Raw genomic sequence first — 16,286 nt, forward strand, 5'->3', positions numbered from 1 at the left:
TATTAATTTGGGACACAAGAAAGGACACAACCATATTGGCAGTGTTAGATTTGAGACATAAGAAAGGACACAACCACACGTTAAGAATTGACATGATTATTAGTTTATTAATTAATTACCATTATAATAAGCCTGACATCAAGTTATCAAGTTCTTCTGGGTGAATAAGCATATCAGTATTTGAGTGCATCAAATGCTAACATTATCCTTGCATATTCGTCAAACATAAGTCCAGAATTGTTAACACCATTTTGCATTAGAATATCACTTACCATATACCCAAATTCGTTATTATATTTTATTTAAGTTAATATATTTTATTAGCCATTAGCACATGAGTATCCCATGATTAAATTCTATTTTTAGTAATTATTGATTTATTTCTATTTAGTATTAATATAACACATTGTAAAATTAGTTTTTTTTTTTTTTCTCTAAGATAGTAATTTTATTGCAATAAAAAGAGTTTTATTACAATTATCACATTAGAGGTACAAAAGTAATAAAATAAAAAATAGGACCACTCTCAAAAAATTAATTATAGCAAGTTTAAAAAATTAGGTTTTCAGACAAAAGAAGAAAAAAAAAATCTGCATATTTATATTTTTTAAATTATATTGTGAAATGATAAATTAAATTTTTTTATTTATGATATTATTTAAATAGTATATACCATTAATTATTTGTTTTGTAATTATTTTTTTAAATAAATATTAGTTTTACTATTTGTTTTCATATTTAATCTAGCGGTTTCTGTGCTGCCACATTTGAACGTAATCCGCGATTGGCAGCAGCGGATTATGTGTTTATGTAAACTGCTACTGACAGTAGCGGTTTCTATAGATATATAAAACAATGTATTTGCGTCTTTATTTTAAAAATAATGTAATTGCGTAATTTTAAAGGTGTAACAATTTATTTATGTAAATTACCCATTATTTTAATTTTAGTTTAGTTGTTAAATTTTTATAAATAATGCATGATTGAAAGATGAATTATAATAAATACAATAATAGAAAATTAGACTTAAAAATTGAATAAAAAATTATATTTAAAGAATAAATAGTAATTTTAAAATGAGTAATGTTTTATATTTAATACTAGTCATAACTGATTTAGTTATATTCAATAAATTTAATTTAACTTGATTAAAAAATTGAATATGTAATATTATTCTAATTCAAATTGTGTGGGCCAAGCTAATAGGTCATAGATCAAATGACATAATCTTCTCATATTCACTTAAGAAATTGCGAGTTCGAGTCTCTTTATCTTCGATTAAAAAAAAAATTGTGTGGGCCAAAACGGAAAATTAAAAGTTCTAGACATCTTTTCTCTTTGTCTCTGTCTTATGCTTGCGTGCCAGCAAAGTAAATTCATCTTAGCCCAGGCTCTTACCTTAATAAAGAAAAAAGAAATGGACGAAAGTGTAAGTTTCAATATTAAATAAATAATTACAAATAATTAGTAGAAGAAAATAACGAAACCTGAGGAGAAAACAAGAAGAAAGAGTAAAGACCCGTGTCTTCTTTTCTGGGATCTTCGGAACTTAGCGACATAAAGCTCCACATTCATTCAAAACCACTTCATTCTTTGACTTCTTTTCTATTCCACGCTCTACAGGTACTCGTTTCTCTGTTTTTCACTTCATAATTAAGCTTGTTTTCTAGCCAATTTTTCATTTTAATTGCTATTAGCTTAGTATTGTTATCATTATTAATTGTTGTTATCGTTATTAGTATTATTAGGGGGAAGCGTGGAACATAATTAGTTGTTATGGCAAAAGAATCTGATTGGATTGATAGGATAAGATCTGAAGGTGCAATTCCACTGCTTGACCCTGAAAATTGTTCCAATGGTTGGGCAACTCCACCTGGTGATGCTTTCATGGTTAGAGGTCCTGATTATTTCAAATCTAGGGTTAAGGTTCCTGCTGGTGATTACCTTCTTAAGCCTCTTGGATTTGATTGGATTAAGAGTTCTTCCAAGATTAGTGATATACTCAGCAATCCACAAAGTAGGGTTAGAAAGGTTATTGATGATGAGTTTTCTCAATGTCATGAGAACAAGCCCTTTGTCTGGGCCTTTAATCTTCAAGTTCCTACCAAGGATAACTACAGTGCCGTCGCGTATTTTGCCTCCGAGGAGCCTGTCACCGAGGGCTCCCTCGTGGACAGGTTCTTGAGAGGTGACAATGGGTTTAGGAACTCGAGGCTCAAGCTGATTGCCAACATTGTTAGGGGTCCTTGGATTGTGAGGAAAGCCGTCGGAGAGCAGGCCATATGCATAATCGGCCGTGCCCTTCATTGTAAATATTGTTCAGGAGAGAATTTCATGGAAGTTGATATTGACATAGGGTCTTCCATGGTTGCCAGTGCTATAGTCCACTTGGCATTCGGTTACATCTCGAGCTTGACAGTTGACTTGGCTTTTCTTATTGAGAGCCAAGAGCAATCGGAGCTTCCGGAGAAGATTTTAGGCGCTTTCAGATTTTCTAACCTCAATCCTGCTTCAGCTATAACAGTTGAACCATCGACTGTTGCGAGCGCTGATGGCTTACAAACACCTGTACCTACTACTAGATGGTGGCAGTCAATTGGGCAGGGCTTTTCCCACATTCTTCATCCAGGTGGTCCTCATCAAGATGGCGCCGCTATTGCTACTAACACTCAAGAAGCTAAAGTCACTGATGGCAAAGACAGTCCAAATGACTTGACAAAATGGTGAGTTTATGTAGTTTTAGCATGAATTTGACAATGTGGCTAAATATACATTGGAGTTTGAAGATTTAAGCTCACCCCTGAAAGCCAAATTTGTTTCTGGTTTACTTATTTCCTTGTATCTTGGCAATAATATTATGATAATTTTATTGAAGAATAAGCACAATTACTTACCCTTTATGTATGTAATAATGTAAGATTGTTTAGCATTCTGCTTAAGTGTTTCAAACTGATGATATGTTACAACTTACAGCATATTTGTCTCATCCCATATGTTCTTTTCTTTGCATGTCTGAGTTCAACTCTAAAACTAGTTTTCATCATAATCATAAGCCTTTGGGAACAGCAAGTGTTAATAGAACGATGCCTAAAGCAGGTTCCCAAACACAAATTTTAGGCTTCAAATGTTAAAAGTTAGTTGTCCCTTGACTATGGTTCCATACATGTACTAATTGTCTTCTATTTTCTGTGGCAGAATACATTCAACAGATTCATTGGAAGAGCTGAAGGGGTATGTAAAGTCCCATTTAAGATGGTTATTCTTTTAGCCATTTTTAGTGATTGGCTTTGTTCTTTCCTTTTAAGTACTCTATTATCAATTTATTATATTATATGACATTATAGAAAGTCAGAATGGCCTCCATTTTTTGGGCTTGATATTGTTGATTTGTTGTATTTGTGTATATCTTTTCAAGTTATTTCAATGTACTTAATTGTTGAAAAACTTTTCTGTCAATTGAAATTTAATAGATTTGCTTACACTTTTTCTGGGCTGATATTATATTATGTTAAATGTATATTTCCCTTGGGGTATTGGGCTTAGCCTCTAGCCCTCTACTATTGTTTTCTTTTTGTTTTTTCCATACTACCATCTTCCAAAATGTACGGCCCAAAGAAAATATGGGACCCTAAAATTTTTTATTGTTTTGTACTTAACCTACCAATCAAGTCCATTCTTAGTTATTTGATGGATTTCTACTTCAAATTATTAATTAGCTCTTCCAAACTTTTAAAATTTATTACAACCCATTTGGTTGTAATCAAGTATTTCTTTCCAATTTAAAAAAATGAAGGAAAACTACGTTCCGAAAAGGAAAATGAAAGTAACCTATCATGAAGGATAAAACTTATAAGTTAATTCTATTTAGGCCAATTTTATAGTATCTATAAGTTGGTGTTTAATTTTTTGTTTAACTTATTTTTTACAATAAATTTTAAATATTTAAAAATTATTTACTTTTATATTTTTTAAATTAAATATTATCTTTTAGGCATCATACGAATCACTTTTTATTTAATCTTCATTAGTTAAAATTCTATCATGAGAGAATATTCTCACCGCATAGTTTTGGGTATTCACAGCCTTTCAATGGTATCTAAGATTACCAACGATTAAGAAAAAAAATAAACTGACAAGGACTATCAGAGAGAAAATTATGTCCAATACAAGAACAATTTTTCCACATCAAACTTTATAGCTTTGGCTATTAGTCTTGGGGTGCAACCAAGTTACCAAACTAGACGCATTGATTTCTTCTATGGTTTAACCACTAAGTTAAAGTGTATAGAAAGATCAAAACATTATGTTCATATATAAATCCTTGTGTAACAACCACTCTCTCTTCACTCTCACACTTACCCCTTTTCAATCCAAGGTTCCAAATTCATGTCTAATTTTTCCTATACTCCATCTTCTTTTGATGATGATGAGTCTCCCCAACTTGTTCATGGAGGGTGGTCGTCGAGGCGTGGACACGAGTTTTGGTATGCAAGAAGAACTTTTCTCAAGAGCTACCATTTGAGCTTGGAGAAAAAGAACAATGGTGGGTTCAAGGAGAAGTTGAAGAAGTCAATGAAGGAAGTGAATGAAGCTGCCATGGGAGTTGTTTCAAGGGTGCGTGAAGGGGTTTCCAAGAAGAAGCTTGGAATCAAAACATTTAAGGTCAAGATGGCAATACCATCCATGGTTCTTGTTACCATAAGATGTTTTATCCCATGGTTGAACAAAAGGAAAGCTATGTAACAATGATATATTTAGATAGATTGATAGATGTGTTAATGTGTATATATATAATACTACTATAACTTAGGACATAGAATTATCACCCTGTTTCATGAATTATAAGTTGTTATGTAGATCATGGTCATGATCATGATCATAAGCTCCTAAATTATTATCTCCTTTTAGAGTTGTGGGATTATAATGGTGTGTGTACCTATAAATTCTATTCAAATTTGTTGTTTGATATTTATTATCCGCCATTGACATTTTTTTTAATTGAGTAAAGTATCCCCATGTAAGGAGTAAGTTTCAAAGTTGTCCCTAACGTTTGAATCGTCCTATTTAAGTCTCTAACGTTTCAAAATTAACTCAATGTTGTCCTGTCGTTAGGAATCTGTTAACGGAATTGATGGCGGGACAAAATTGAGAATATTTTGAAAAGGGACTTAAATAGGACGAACGTTGGAGACAAAAACGCTACATAGAAATAATTTAAATTTTATCCTTCAATAATATCAATTTTTTACGGTACATAATTATTCAATTATTTTTTAATTACATCTAAGTAAATTACACTTAATCACATTAATTTTATTCTAAATAAATTTATTTTTTTATAATTTTATTATTAAAAATTTTTACTCATCATAAAATATTTGTAAAATGACTAGTATATAAACTTGGAGAAAAAAATGATAAATATACAATAAAATAATGTGATTCTAGTCATTTTACAAACATTTCATGATGAGTAAAAATCTTTAAGAGTAGAATTATAAAAAAATAAATTTATTTAGAATCAAAATAATGTGATTAAGTGTAATTTACTTAAATGTGATAAAAAATAATTGAATAACTATGTACCATAAAAGATTGATATTAGTGAAGGATAAAATTAAAATTTATTTTTATGTATTATTTTCGTCCCCAACGTTTTCGTTCTATTTAAGTCCATAACGTTTCAAAATCGTTTCAATTTTTTTCTGCCGTCAATTCCGTTAACAGATTCCTAACGGCAGGACAACATTGAGTCAATTTTAAAACATTAGAGACTTAAATAGAACGATTCAAACGTTAGGGATAACTTTAAAACTTACCCCAAACGTTGGGGACAAAAACGATACTTTACTCTTTTTAATTTATATCAAGGCTACTTATGAAAATGTAAAAATTATAATCAAGGAAAATCAACAAATTATGTTTTACAAATTATGTCTATAAATCAATTAGTAGGAATATCTTGGCTAAGGGTGTTAGACATTCTTGATTTCTTTCAAACCACTCTTCAGAAATCCTAAACAAGAGACTAAGAGAGGATCATTAGAGATGTAGGTCAACAAAATCTTAAACTTACCAAAGACATCTTAAGACAAAATTATAGAACACAAACCCCTAAATCTTAAACCGCAAATGCATGACATATTATTTTACTCATAAGAGGATTCAGCTTAATTTACTCATAATTGTATCAATTTAGCAATCATCCTATATCTTGAAGATGTTATAAAAATAATTTAAAGTAAATAATGATATAAATCAACAATTTAGTCCCAAGCATTTTATATGTCAATCTTCAATAGGAAAATAAGTATATACAGTCCAAAATGGAGGGAAAACCAAAATAAAAAGAAAATTAGGTACCTCAAATAAAAATAAAATAATCATGGGAAAAAGAATGTGCATGGCTTATTTTAGATATTCAAATTGGTGGACGTGGCTCTTCTTTCTCATACACGGAAACTAATATCCCATTTGTGTGAACAATGTTTTACTATTAAGTACTATCATTCATAAAGAAATGCTAGAATTGACAGTGAATGTTTCTTATCACAATCATCTATAAGATATATGAAATCTGATGGATTTATATTGATGTAAATAGATGTTGCATATGTTGGAATGCTTCGATCAAAATCTTGCCTTTTTTAACAGGAGGTATTTAATTTTAAAGTAATAAATTGTGTTCATCATATAGATTGCATGAAATTTCCATAATTATATTTTGGGTGAGAACTTTTTCCACAACGATATGCAACAAATTTCTAATAAATAGAATACTTATAGTAATAACTAAGTTGGGTTAGTCTATTGATTAGTTTATTAGTCCGCTTAAATAAGTATTCGGGGGTTTAAATCCTGCCTTATGTATGTAGCAACCTGTTGGCGAGTGACAAACTTTTAAATGGAACTCCAATTCGCGACGAATTAATCCTTTACCTGTCGGATTAGGAGATAGTGTAGGAAACAAAAAAAAATAGTTATAATAGCTACTGTATATAGTACTTGTTCCTACCCTGGTCCAATACTATGATCCAGGTCCAAATACACCAAAAGGTCCAATCGAAAGATTGACCTTCACCACCTACCGACCTCCTTAGAAGAGGTCGGATCCAACATAAACTCCATCCCAAAGAAGTCGGGCTCGAAGGATAGCTGGCAGATAACACTTATTCAAATAAGTAACTGCCCCTAAAATCTCTCAACCCACTTCCTGGAGCCATATCTCAACAATCCTAAGATAAAAGGACGGTTATCCACCTTCAGAAGTGGGACTACTTCAACGGTGGTTATTGGATCACCACTATAAATACACTGACACCCCTCCGATATCTCTAAGTCCAATATTCTCTAAACCTGCTTACTCCTTTACTGACTTAGGCATCGGAGTGTTTTTGCAGGTACCATCCCCCATTCTTTCACATAGAGAAGTCGGACGGCGGCTTCCGAACGCAACCACCTCCTTTTTGACGTTTGGGCCAATTCTTCAAGCCCAATCTACCAATCTCAGGTTAGCCACGTAACAGTACTCAAAACCAATCAACCATTTTGATGATTAAAAGAAAAGTGAATTTTTGTATAAAAACATGACCATGTGATTGATGATTAAATAGTATGGACTTTGAAGAATTCATCCAACCATATATAACCATCAAGAAAGTTAAGCATCGGAGTAGATGAGCCAACTAATTGAGATGACAGCAAAGTCAAATGTAGGTAAATAATTAAAGAAGCATTAACTAATATCCAATATTTTTTGTAATCTAAGCATAAAGAAAAAAGGAAAATAAATATCTATTAAAATGACCAAAAACACAGAGTCCACTCAAACGTGCATGGTTGCTGTTGGTAGCTCTACAGCCACACATGCATGGCAATGGTTGGTCCCACCAAAGCTCTGCTGTTTCCATCACCTTTGCATATATTGATCCCCAAAATCAAAAGCATTATCTTCCAACCTTTGAAATCTCATCCATTCACTTCTCTTTCTCTGTGATCCATCCATTATTAGTTAATATCATCACTTGTTACGTTTTCTCTCTATCTATCTCCCTTTTTGGCTCCTCTTCATGCTACTGCTGCTGAAGAAGATTTGATTTCTTCCCATTTTGCAGCATAGAATAGTAAAACAGAATGAAGATTCAGTGTGATGTTTGTGAGAAGGCTCAAGCAACTGTGATTTGTTGTGCAGATGAGGCAGCTTTGTGTGCCAAATGTGATGTTGAGGTTCATGCTGCCAATAAGCTTGCTAGAAAGCACCAGAGGCTTCTCCTTCAATGCCTCTCTAACAAGCTTCCCAGATGTGACATATGCCAAGTAACTCAATTAGCTTATTCAGCATAATATGAACCTATTGTGTTTGATTCCATATATGTATGTATGTGTAACATTTATAACTGTTATTGTCTGAAAAATTCTGAAATATAGCTTAGATCTGCGATAAATTAGTACTTAGTTTGTCGAGTCGAAAAGATACTGTGATAAAAAAAAAGGCCAATGCGAATGAAGTAATTTGTTTCTTCATGGAGAAGTAATTTATTCTCCTAATTATTCCTCTGATTAACAGTGTCAATGATGATGAATTATTATAGTAAGTTAGCCATAATTATTTTTTTATTGATGATGTTATTCCATCAATTTTATTCTTGTATGTTCTTCCAACAGGACAAGCCAGCTTTCATATTCTGTGTTGAAGACAGAGCACTCTTCTGTCAGGACTGCGACGAACCGATTCACTCGGCCGGAAGCCTCTCGGCGAACCACCAGAGATTCCTTGCTACCGGAATCCAAGTGGCCTTGAGTTCTTCTTCTAATTGCAACAAAGGCAATGAAAAGAGTCACTTGGAGCCACCTAATAGGAACAATGCACAACAAGTTTCTATGGAAGTTCCTCCTCAGCAAGTTCCTAACTTCTCATCTTCTTCTTGGGGTGTTGATGACTTATTGGAACTATCAGCCTTTGAATCACCTGAAAAAGTAAGACACCCTTTAATTTCTCTCATGTTATCTTTTGCTTACTAATAATAATCAAAATGATAATAATTCTGATTATGAGTAATTATCTTTTTGTATGTTTTAGGGTGTGGTTCAGAAGGAATCTATGCAGTTTGGAGAATTAGAATGGATTGAAGATGTTGGTCTTTTTGGTGAACAATTTCCACATGAAGCATTGGCTGCTGCTGAAGTTCCTCAGCTTACAAGCAACAATGCTGCTTCATTCAGAACAACCTCTAAGTCCTACATGTCTCACAAGAAACCTAGGATTGAAGATGATGATGATGAGTTCTTCACAGTGCCAGATCTTGGTTGAATAATTTGATAATGAAGCAGCCTCCAAATGGGTGCTGTTGCATGAATATGTAGGTTGATGAATTGTATATTCAAATTCAACTATTCATATACTTCTCTAAGGACAATAATATTAGTATAAGATTTAAAGGTATGTTCACTACCTATGTGTACCATACTCAAGATTTAGACATGTTAATTCATAATCAGTTTTCCATGTATGAGTTTAGTCTTTGATTATTTAATTATATGTATGGAATAGGCATTAATTTTTACTGCAACCTTGCATGAATTTTGTCAAGCCAAGTAGGTTTAGCTGCATAATCTTTTATTAGTTGTATATAGGTAGCACAAGTTCTTGGCGTGTTTCTAGGCAATTAGTTAAGAAAGAAATACAATACATTTTTTTTTTTTCAGTTGGTAATGCCTAAAGAGGGTGTTATAAAAATGGATTTGGAATTTCATATCAACAAACAAGCTCAGAAAATTGGTGATATCCCAAGAAAATGTCAAAAACAATGCACACAAAACTCTTGTCTCTTCTCTATTCCACCATAACAATAATCCTATGCCTTATATCACAAAGCCAATCAAAAACCCATGAAGATGATACCAATGCCCTCATTGAAATAAAAAGAGCCATTGACCCAAACTCAGTGTCCCAAAGTTCATTCCTTTATAGCTGGAACTTCACTCTGGATCCATGTGAATGCACAGGATCAGTGTTTCTAGGAATATTGTGCACTTTGCCCTTAGACAACACCTCAAGTAGAGTAACAGCACTTGATCTTGACACAATTGGTTATGAAGGGTTCTTAACCCCAGCCATTGGGAACTTAACAGAACTAACAGTTCTCAACCTCAACAACAACAAATTCAGAGGGCCATTACCAGAATCACTTGGAAATCTAAGGAAACTAATAAGGATCACAATGTCATCAAACTTCTTCACAGGCACAATCCCTCAAGGGATCACTCAACTCAAGAATCTTGAGCATCTAGACCTATCAAGGAACCGGCTTTCGGGCAAAATCCCAGAGGAGATAACAGGGTTGAGAAGCTTAACATACCTGAGCCTTTCAAGGAATGGATTTGCTGGAAGAACACCAGACCTCACCGGAATCTGGCAACTCGGCACATTAGACCTTAGCTTCAATCAGTTCTATGGCAATCTTCCTATCCTTCCGATCCGGCTGCGAAGATTGTACTTAAGCCATAACATATTCTCAGGAAGATTAACACCACTCAAAGGACTCATGCACCTAAAATGGCTAGATATCAGTGACAATCGCCTCTCCGGCGGCATTACAAAGGACATATTTTACTTACATGGGGTTGTTCATCTCAATGTGTCCTATAACAGATTCACCATGATTGATCCTGTTAAGTATTCAGGGGATGGACCAATGCTTCAAGTGCTTGAGGCGCAAGGAAACCAATTGAAGGGTCATCTGCCTCTGAATTTGGTGACTTATAGGAACTTAACTTCAATCAACTTTGCAAACAACCAATTCCATGGTCCAATTCCAGAGGAATATGGACCAATGTTGCAGGGACAATGGAGAAGGTTGTTGTTGGATCTCAACTTTCTTTCAGGGAAGCTTCCATTGGAGTTTCGCCACAATAATACAAAAGTGACAGTTGGGATTTCAAATAACTGCCTTGTTTGTCCAACCAGTGTTGCTATTTGCCGAGGAGCACAAAGACCTGTAACTGAATGTATGGGTGAACAGAATCTATGACATTGTTATCATCATTCACATAACTCCTTAAGCTTTTGATTCATTCAACAATAAGCAAGTCCACATTGTTAGGCTCAGAAAATTGAATTATATATCCTAATGACAGAATATACTATTTTTGTGAGAGAGAATATATAGCTATTATTCTTTTGTTATAAGAGCTACCTAGCAGCTACCATTACCAATCTCGCCATGCTCATTTTTATACTTGAATGAATTGTGTTATTGTTAAGGAAAAGTGTAGGGGCAGCAACTTTTGTATTTTTTGCCAGTACTTAACCATCAAAATAAAAGTGAGTGATCTTCCACTATTAAATGTAATCTCACACCATTAAAAATACTATTGATGACTAATTGATGGTTACAAAACACCAAAATTGTTGGCCCCTAGCATTCCTTATTTTTAAAATTATTTTGTTTATCTTAAATTTTAAATTTTAAATTATAAATGTAAACATTAAAGTTGGCTAATGTTAATTAATTAAAAATTATTTTTATATTTTCTCTTTAAAATAACACAAAGATGAAATCTTAAAAATCTAACAAAGCATTAATATAGTAAATATATGATAGATTAGAAACCATGATTGCGACTAAAATATTAAACAACTGAAAGAGAGTAAATTATTTTCCTTTTTTTAGTCGGGTTGAGTTGGACAGCGAATTTTTTGTTTTAATATTGGATTATTAAGAATGAATTTTTTAAAAATGATTCAAATTATGTGTTATATGCAATGTACTTTTGATTTGTGTGTGTATTTCTCACCCTCAACTCTACATGAGTTTCGTTGCCTTTATAGAGTCCAAAATGCATTATGTGAAAGTTAGACGCATAATAAATTATAGGAAAAGTATAGGAACCAAGTGTGTAATCAGCCAAGAATTGAACAACTCAATTAATTATAATTATTAATAATTAATTTTAAATTTTTTAAATTCAAAATTTAAATAATTAAAAACTGATTAAGTAAACCTAATTAAAAACTATAAAAATTTTTTCCATCTCTTCTTTATTTACCTGCACACTCTAACAATAACACACACACATTCTCTCTCTCACCGTCAGGTCCTCTCCACCCCTGCCTTCACGCAAGATGACCTCAAGAAGTTCGCCGCCGATAAAACCGTCGAGTACGTCAAGTCCGACATGGTCTTCGGCAACGAATTATGAGAACGGTAATAGGTTGATTTTTCAAGGAAATACCATGAAAATGATGCTTGTCCATCTCCTTGAATTTTGCTGTATTTGTGTTACTTCCTCTTTTACGTCGGAACTTTTTGTGATGTAACAACTGTTGATGTTGTTGTTTTGAGTTTTTAATGAAAATGGTTTCTTGTGCGCAGGTATATCGGGGTCTTGATATTGGATCTGCAAAGCCTTCCCAAAATGATAGAAATGGTGTATACCTGTGACATCATCTGCTACTCTGCATTAGTTTATCAACCAGAAAAAAGAAAAAGAAAAAAAAAGCACCAAAACTGCTGGTTTGGTTGTCTAAACTTGGATAGAGTCGGCACTGACGATTTTTCCGTTGAGGCGCTTGGCGAGCTCAAGAGCGAGGCGGCTCATGCCAGTTGTTTAAGGAAGAAGGAGTGATAGAGTTCGGGCTGTTTTTGAACAATTATAAAAATATATTTAAAAAACATCTATTTAATATAAAAAAAAACATCCTAAGAAAAGAAATGCCCAGCTATACGATTTAAAAAAACCCATATAATTCTTAAAAAAATAGAAATATCCACATCTATAATATAAAAAATTCAAAAAATACATTAAAAAATATCTATTTAATATGAAAAAGAAACATCATAATACTTAGCAGAAAAACCATCTATATATATTAACTTATCTTTATTAAGACAAACTTCGAAATTCAATCCATTAGAAAGTTGGCAAAAGTTGGCTAGATCCTAATTGGTTCCCTAGCGGTACTCACTTCAGACATTTTCCAACTCTAAATATTATAACATCATAATACTTGCACACACACATACACTCAATTAAGAATTTTTATCCACTGTTGGCCTATGGCTATGTTTGGTTAATGTATAGGATGAGATATAAACACAAAGATCCAGACATTAAAGTCATAGACATACAATATTTGTATTTATATATTGTGTTTGGTAAAAATAATGAACAAGACACATAAATATTTAGAAAAGATTAAATTATCCTTCATTCAAAAAAGATTTGGGAAGATAAGAAGACAAATTTTAAAAATTTAAAAATTGAATAAGGGTAAAAGAATAAAAACTTAGTGTCTTACAAGTTATGTCTCAGTGTCTCACCAAATTAGAAGTACACAAATTTAGTTTCCTTGTGTCCGTCCGTATTCTTCCGTATCTTTCAAAAATCTATATTTTACCAAACCAAACAACAAACATATGCCACCAAATAAGACATGGACATCAACCAAACACTTGAAACACAAAGAATTTCGTTTTTTTATTTGGTAATTGTATCATTGTGTGACAAAGAATTTTACCACTACACTAAGACTCTCCAAGGAGGATACCAATAGGCAATAAGATTAGTGCATGGCGCAATTTTGTGGAATCAAACTTGGGCCCAGCCCAGTTTTCTCTTTATACCACAACGAAAAAGATTGGGCCCATTTGGACTGAGCCCATATTGACAGTGTCAGTGTGTCAGTGTTTCACAGTCGCGGAAAAGCTGAGCTTCTGCTGGGATGCGTCGTGCTTCTGCGAAAGAGAAAGAAAGAATGGATGAAGAAGAAGGTATGGAGGTGTTGGATTCCGCTTTGTCTCTCATCAATTGGCGCCTCAAACCTTCTTCAAAGCGTCGTCTTCAATTAGGTCACTCTCTTCTCTTCCCTTCTCTTCTCCTTCGATTAATTTATTACTCTTCCAATTTGTGAATTCAATTTACGTGCAGATATGATGGCACTCTCCACAAGATTGAGACCCGTAGTAATGGTGGACTACGGTGGAATCATGCCTCAGCTTCAGCACCATCTCTCTCACCTCCTCCAACTCATTCACAAAGAATCCCCAATTTTCGAGCATATCAGAGTGATGGTTATACAAGACATGATATACTTGATTCATCTACTTGAACTTGCTGAATATGTTAAATCAAGCTTCAACAATGAAATTCCGTTGCTCTTTGTTGATCTTCAACACGAACCTCCAAAGGTCTTCATTTGAGTACTCTTTTCTTTTGTTATCTGTTAATTTTATGATCATCATTATACTGTGTTTATTTGAATTGTGTTGTATTGATATTCAGATGGTAACAAACATAGAGGAGAGTCCATTAGCATTGCAGCTGGTTTCAATTCAGAAGCTGTTCTTGACATTGTTTCCTACTTCTCCTCCTCAAGAAGGAACCAGCAACAATGATCCTGCACCGACCAATGATTCGAAATGTGTGGATGATGATGCAGATTTGGCTAGTAAGCGTGTTCACTCTCATTCTGCTGCTGAGTGTATTGATCTCAGTAGCTGCATGGACAACACTGATGTCACTGTGCCAACCTTGAATGGGTATGTATAGGCCTTCCTTGCTTCCTTGGGGCAATGCTATTATTTATATCTCTGGAAATTTAGCAGTTTTGCTTGCTGTTTTCTGCCTTGATTTCACTATGATGTAAGTGAAAGTTGCAAATTTATAGGACAGGAGAAAAGTTGATATTTGATTAGCTTCATTCCTGTTCATCAAAGGAAGAGCCTTGAACTGACAGTTCTTGTTAACACAAAGGACTATGAAAACTTTCATTTTCTTTCTCTTGACAAATCATTGGTCCATGTTTAGATAGCAGAGGATGTAGCAAATAGAGAAGAATGTTATATCTTGTACTTTTTTAATGCTAAATGGTAGTCAATTTATGACAGAGTCTTGGTTGAAAACTTCAAACATTTCAATCTCAATTCGTGCCCCCTGAAGTGTGATTCCATAAAATAAACTGCTATCTGCTTCTTTGCCATGTATGGAACACATAACGTGTTGGGAAAATTTGACTTTGGTGTATTTCTATGCTTCAGATGGCTTCTAGGATATCCAGTGGTGTATTTATTTGGCAAGGAGCATATTGCTGATGCTATTTATAATCTTTCGACCAAATATCTTAATATTTTCCAAGTGTTCATCTGCAGGTTTGTTTTCCTAGGCTTTTTTGCCAATGATTCGAATTTGAAACTTCCATAATCTGTCTAATGTAGAAATTGCATTAAATTCCCCAGAAAATAGTTTGTCCCAAAAACTTTGTTTTCCAAAGCTAAAAGAAAGCAAAAGGATAAAGTAAGGCCAAAAAGAGGGACTGTAGGAACGTACAAGCATAAACTGGTATTCTGGTTTAGATGGTTTGTTAAGAATGGAACAGGTGTAATATAAGATTAATGAACCTAATTTGGAATGATATCATTTGAGTAGTTGGCTAGATTGCCTGATTGGATTCCCTAGAGGTTGTAATCTTTACATTTGTTTTTCTCTTGTCAAACACTTTTCCCTCAATTTGAGTACATAAAAGATATCTTGTATTGCAGGAATAATACTCTCAAGAAAGGAACACAAGCAGAAGAACTCTTAAGGTAAATACTGATTTTTGATTTGTGAATTACCAACATTATGAAGTCAATGGGAAGATAACTGACACTTGTAAGCATGTTTAAACAGTTTTTCAGTGCCTTATGATCTAAGCATTAGAGGTAGCAATGAACAATGGGCAGAGGCCTTCATGGCTAACATGCGGACCAAGTTTGAAAGATGTGCAAATGCTTGGAAATCGTTAAAGATGGAGGTTAGTGAGTGCAATCCTCAAGCTATCGTGCTATAGTTGTCACCACTCACCTCATCTAATCCTCCTCTACCTTTGAACAATGTATAATTGTATATTATGCAAAGGGAAATGCTAGGGAGCTAGCATTTCTAGTAGAAAAAGAAAAATTGATTAGTGTTGACTTAAATATAAGGCAAATATATTAAAAAACTGTTGGTCACTTAACATTTCCTTTGTGGTAAATGACCACGTCAATTTCTGGCTGTAAATACTTTGATTTTGTAAGAATATCATCACACACGAGCGATGATTAACTGACACTAACAATACTTGGCAGCACATGGCACAAACTTAGAATAACGAAAAGAAAGAAAGGATCTCTGATGTAGACTTTGAATCGTGTAGATTACTTTTGATGCTACCTAGATATGATATGATGACGACAACTTCCTCACGTTATGCCTTGAAATGCAAGAATAGAGAATGATCACTTTACTTGCATTTATTTTCCATT

General features: G+C 33.6%; 4 protein-coding genes across 5 annotated transcripts; all 4 read left to right on the plus strand.

Annotated features, from left to right (window-relative positions):
• LOC107613070 (protein ENHANCED DISEASE RESISTANCE 2-like) lies at positions 1,396–3,488 on the plus strand. The gene is made up of 3 exons (XM_016314916.2): positions 1,396–1,623; positions 1,740–2,723; positions 3,196–3,488. Coding segments are annotated over exons 2-3 (948 nt in total). The 5' UTR covers positions 1,396–1,623; positions 1,740–1,776; the 3' UTR covers positions 3,197–3,488.
• On the plus strand, positions 7,930–9,507 carry LOC107613071 (B-box zinc finger protein 25). The gene is made up of 3 exons (XM_016314917.2): positions 7,930–8,316; positions 8,665–8,976; positions 9,080–9,507. Exons 1-3 carry the CDS (start codon positions 8,134–8,136, stop codon positions 9,308–9,310), a joined length of 726 nt encoding a protein of 241 aa, XP_016170403.1. The 5' UTR covers positions 7,930–8,133; the 3' UTR covers positions 9,311–9,507.
• LOC107613069 (LRR receptor-like serine/threonine-protein kinase ERECTA) lies at positions 9,692–11,215 on the plus strand. The gene has a single exon (XM_016314915.2). The coding sequence runs from the start codon at positions 9,795–9,797 to the stop codon at positions 11,028–11,030; it is 1,236 nt and encodes a 411-aa protein (XP_016170401.1). The 5' UTR covers positions 9,692–9,794; the 3' UTR covers positions 11,031–11,215.
• On the plus strand, positions 13,676–16,088 carry LOC107614101. Of its 2 annotated transcripts, XM_016316335.2 has the most exons (6): positions 13,676–13,850; positions 13,930–14,189; positions 14,284–14,540; positions 15,039–15,149; positions 15,540–15,584; positions 15,670–16,065. In XM_016316335.2, the coding sequence occupies exons 1-6, from the start codon at positions 13,724–13,726 to the stop codon at positions 15,827–15,829; spliced, it is 960 nt and encodes a 319-aa protein (XP_016171821.1). In that variant the 5' UTR covers positions 13,676–13,723; the 3' UTR covers positions 15,830–16,065. The 2 variants fall into 2 exon arrangements, with proteins under 2 accessions (XP_016171821.1, XP_020964189.1); XM_021108530.1 differs by lacking the exon at positions 15,039–15,149 and having other exon boundaries at positions 15,670–16,088.

Source organism: Arachis ipaensis, chromosome B08 (assembly GCF_000816755.2).
Source record: "Arachis ipaensis cultivar K30076 chromosome B08, Araip1.1, whole genome shotgun sequence".
NCBI classification, from domain to species: Eukaryota; Viridiplantae; Streptophyta; class Magnoliopsida; order Fabales; family Fabaceae; genus Arachis; species Arachis ipaensis.

Coding starts and splice junctions, on each gene's coding strand:
- LOC107613070 (XM_016314916.2), top strand. CDS start 1,777: ATGGCAAAAGAATCTGATTGGATTGATAGGATAAGATCTGAAGGTGCA.
- LOC107613071 (XM_016314917.2), top strand. CDS start 8,134: ATGAAGATTCAGTGTGATGTTTGTGAGAAGGCTCAAGCAACTGTGATT. Junction 8,317..8,664: donor CCAGATGTGACATATGCCAA/GTAACTCAATTA, acceptor TTCTTCCAACAG/GACAAGCCAGCTTTCATATT. Junction 8,977..9,079: donor CCTTTGAATCACCTGAAAAA/GTAAGACACCCT, acceptor TGTATGTTTTAG/GGTGTGGTTCAGAAGGAATC.
- LOC107613069 (XM_016314915.2), top strand. CDS start 9,795: ATGTCAAAAACAATGCACACAAAACTCTTGTCTCTTCTCTATTCCACC.
- LOC107614101 (XM_016316335.2), top strand. CDS start 13,724: ATGCGTCGTGCTTCTGCGAAAGAGAAAGAAAGAATGGATGAAGAAGAA. Junction 13,851..13,929: donor AAAGCGTCGTCTTCAATTAG/GTCACTCTCTTC, acceptor ATTTACGTGCAG/ATATGATGGCACTCTCCACA. Junction 14,190..14,283: donor TTCAACACGAACCTCCAAAG/GTCTTCATTTGA, acceptor ATTGATATTCAG/ATGGTAACAAACATAGAGGA.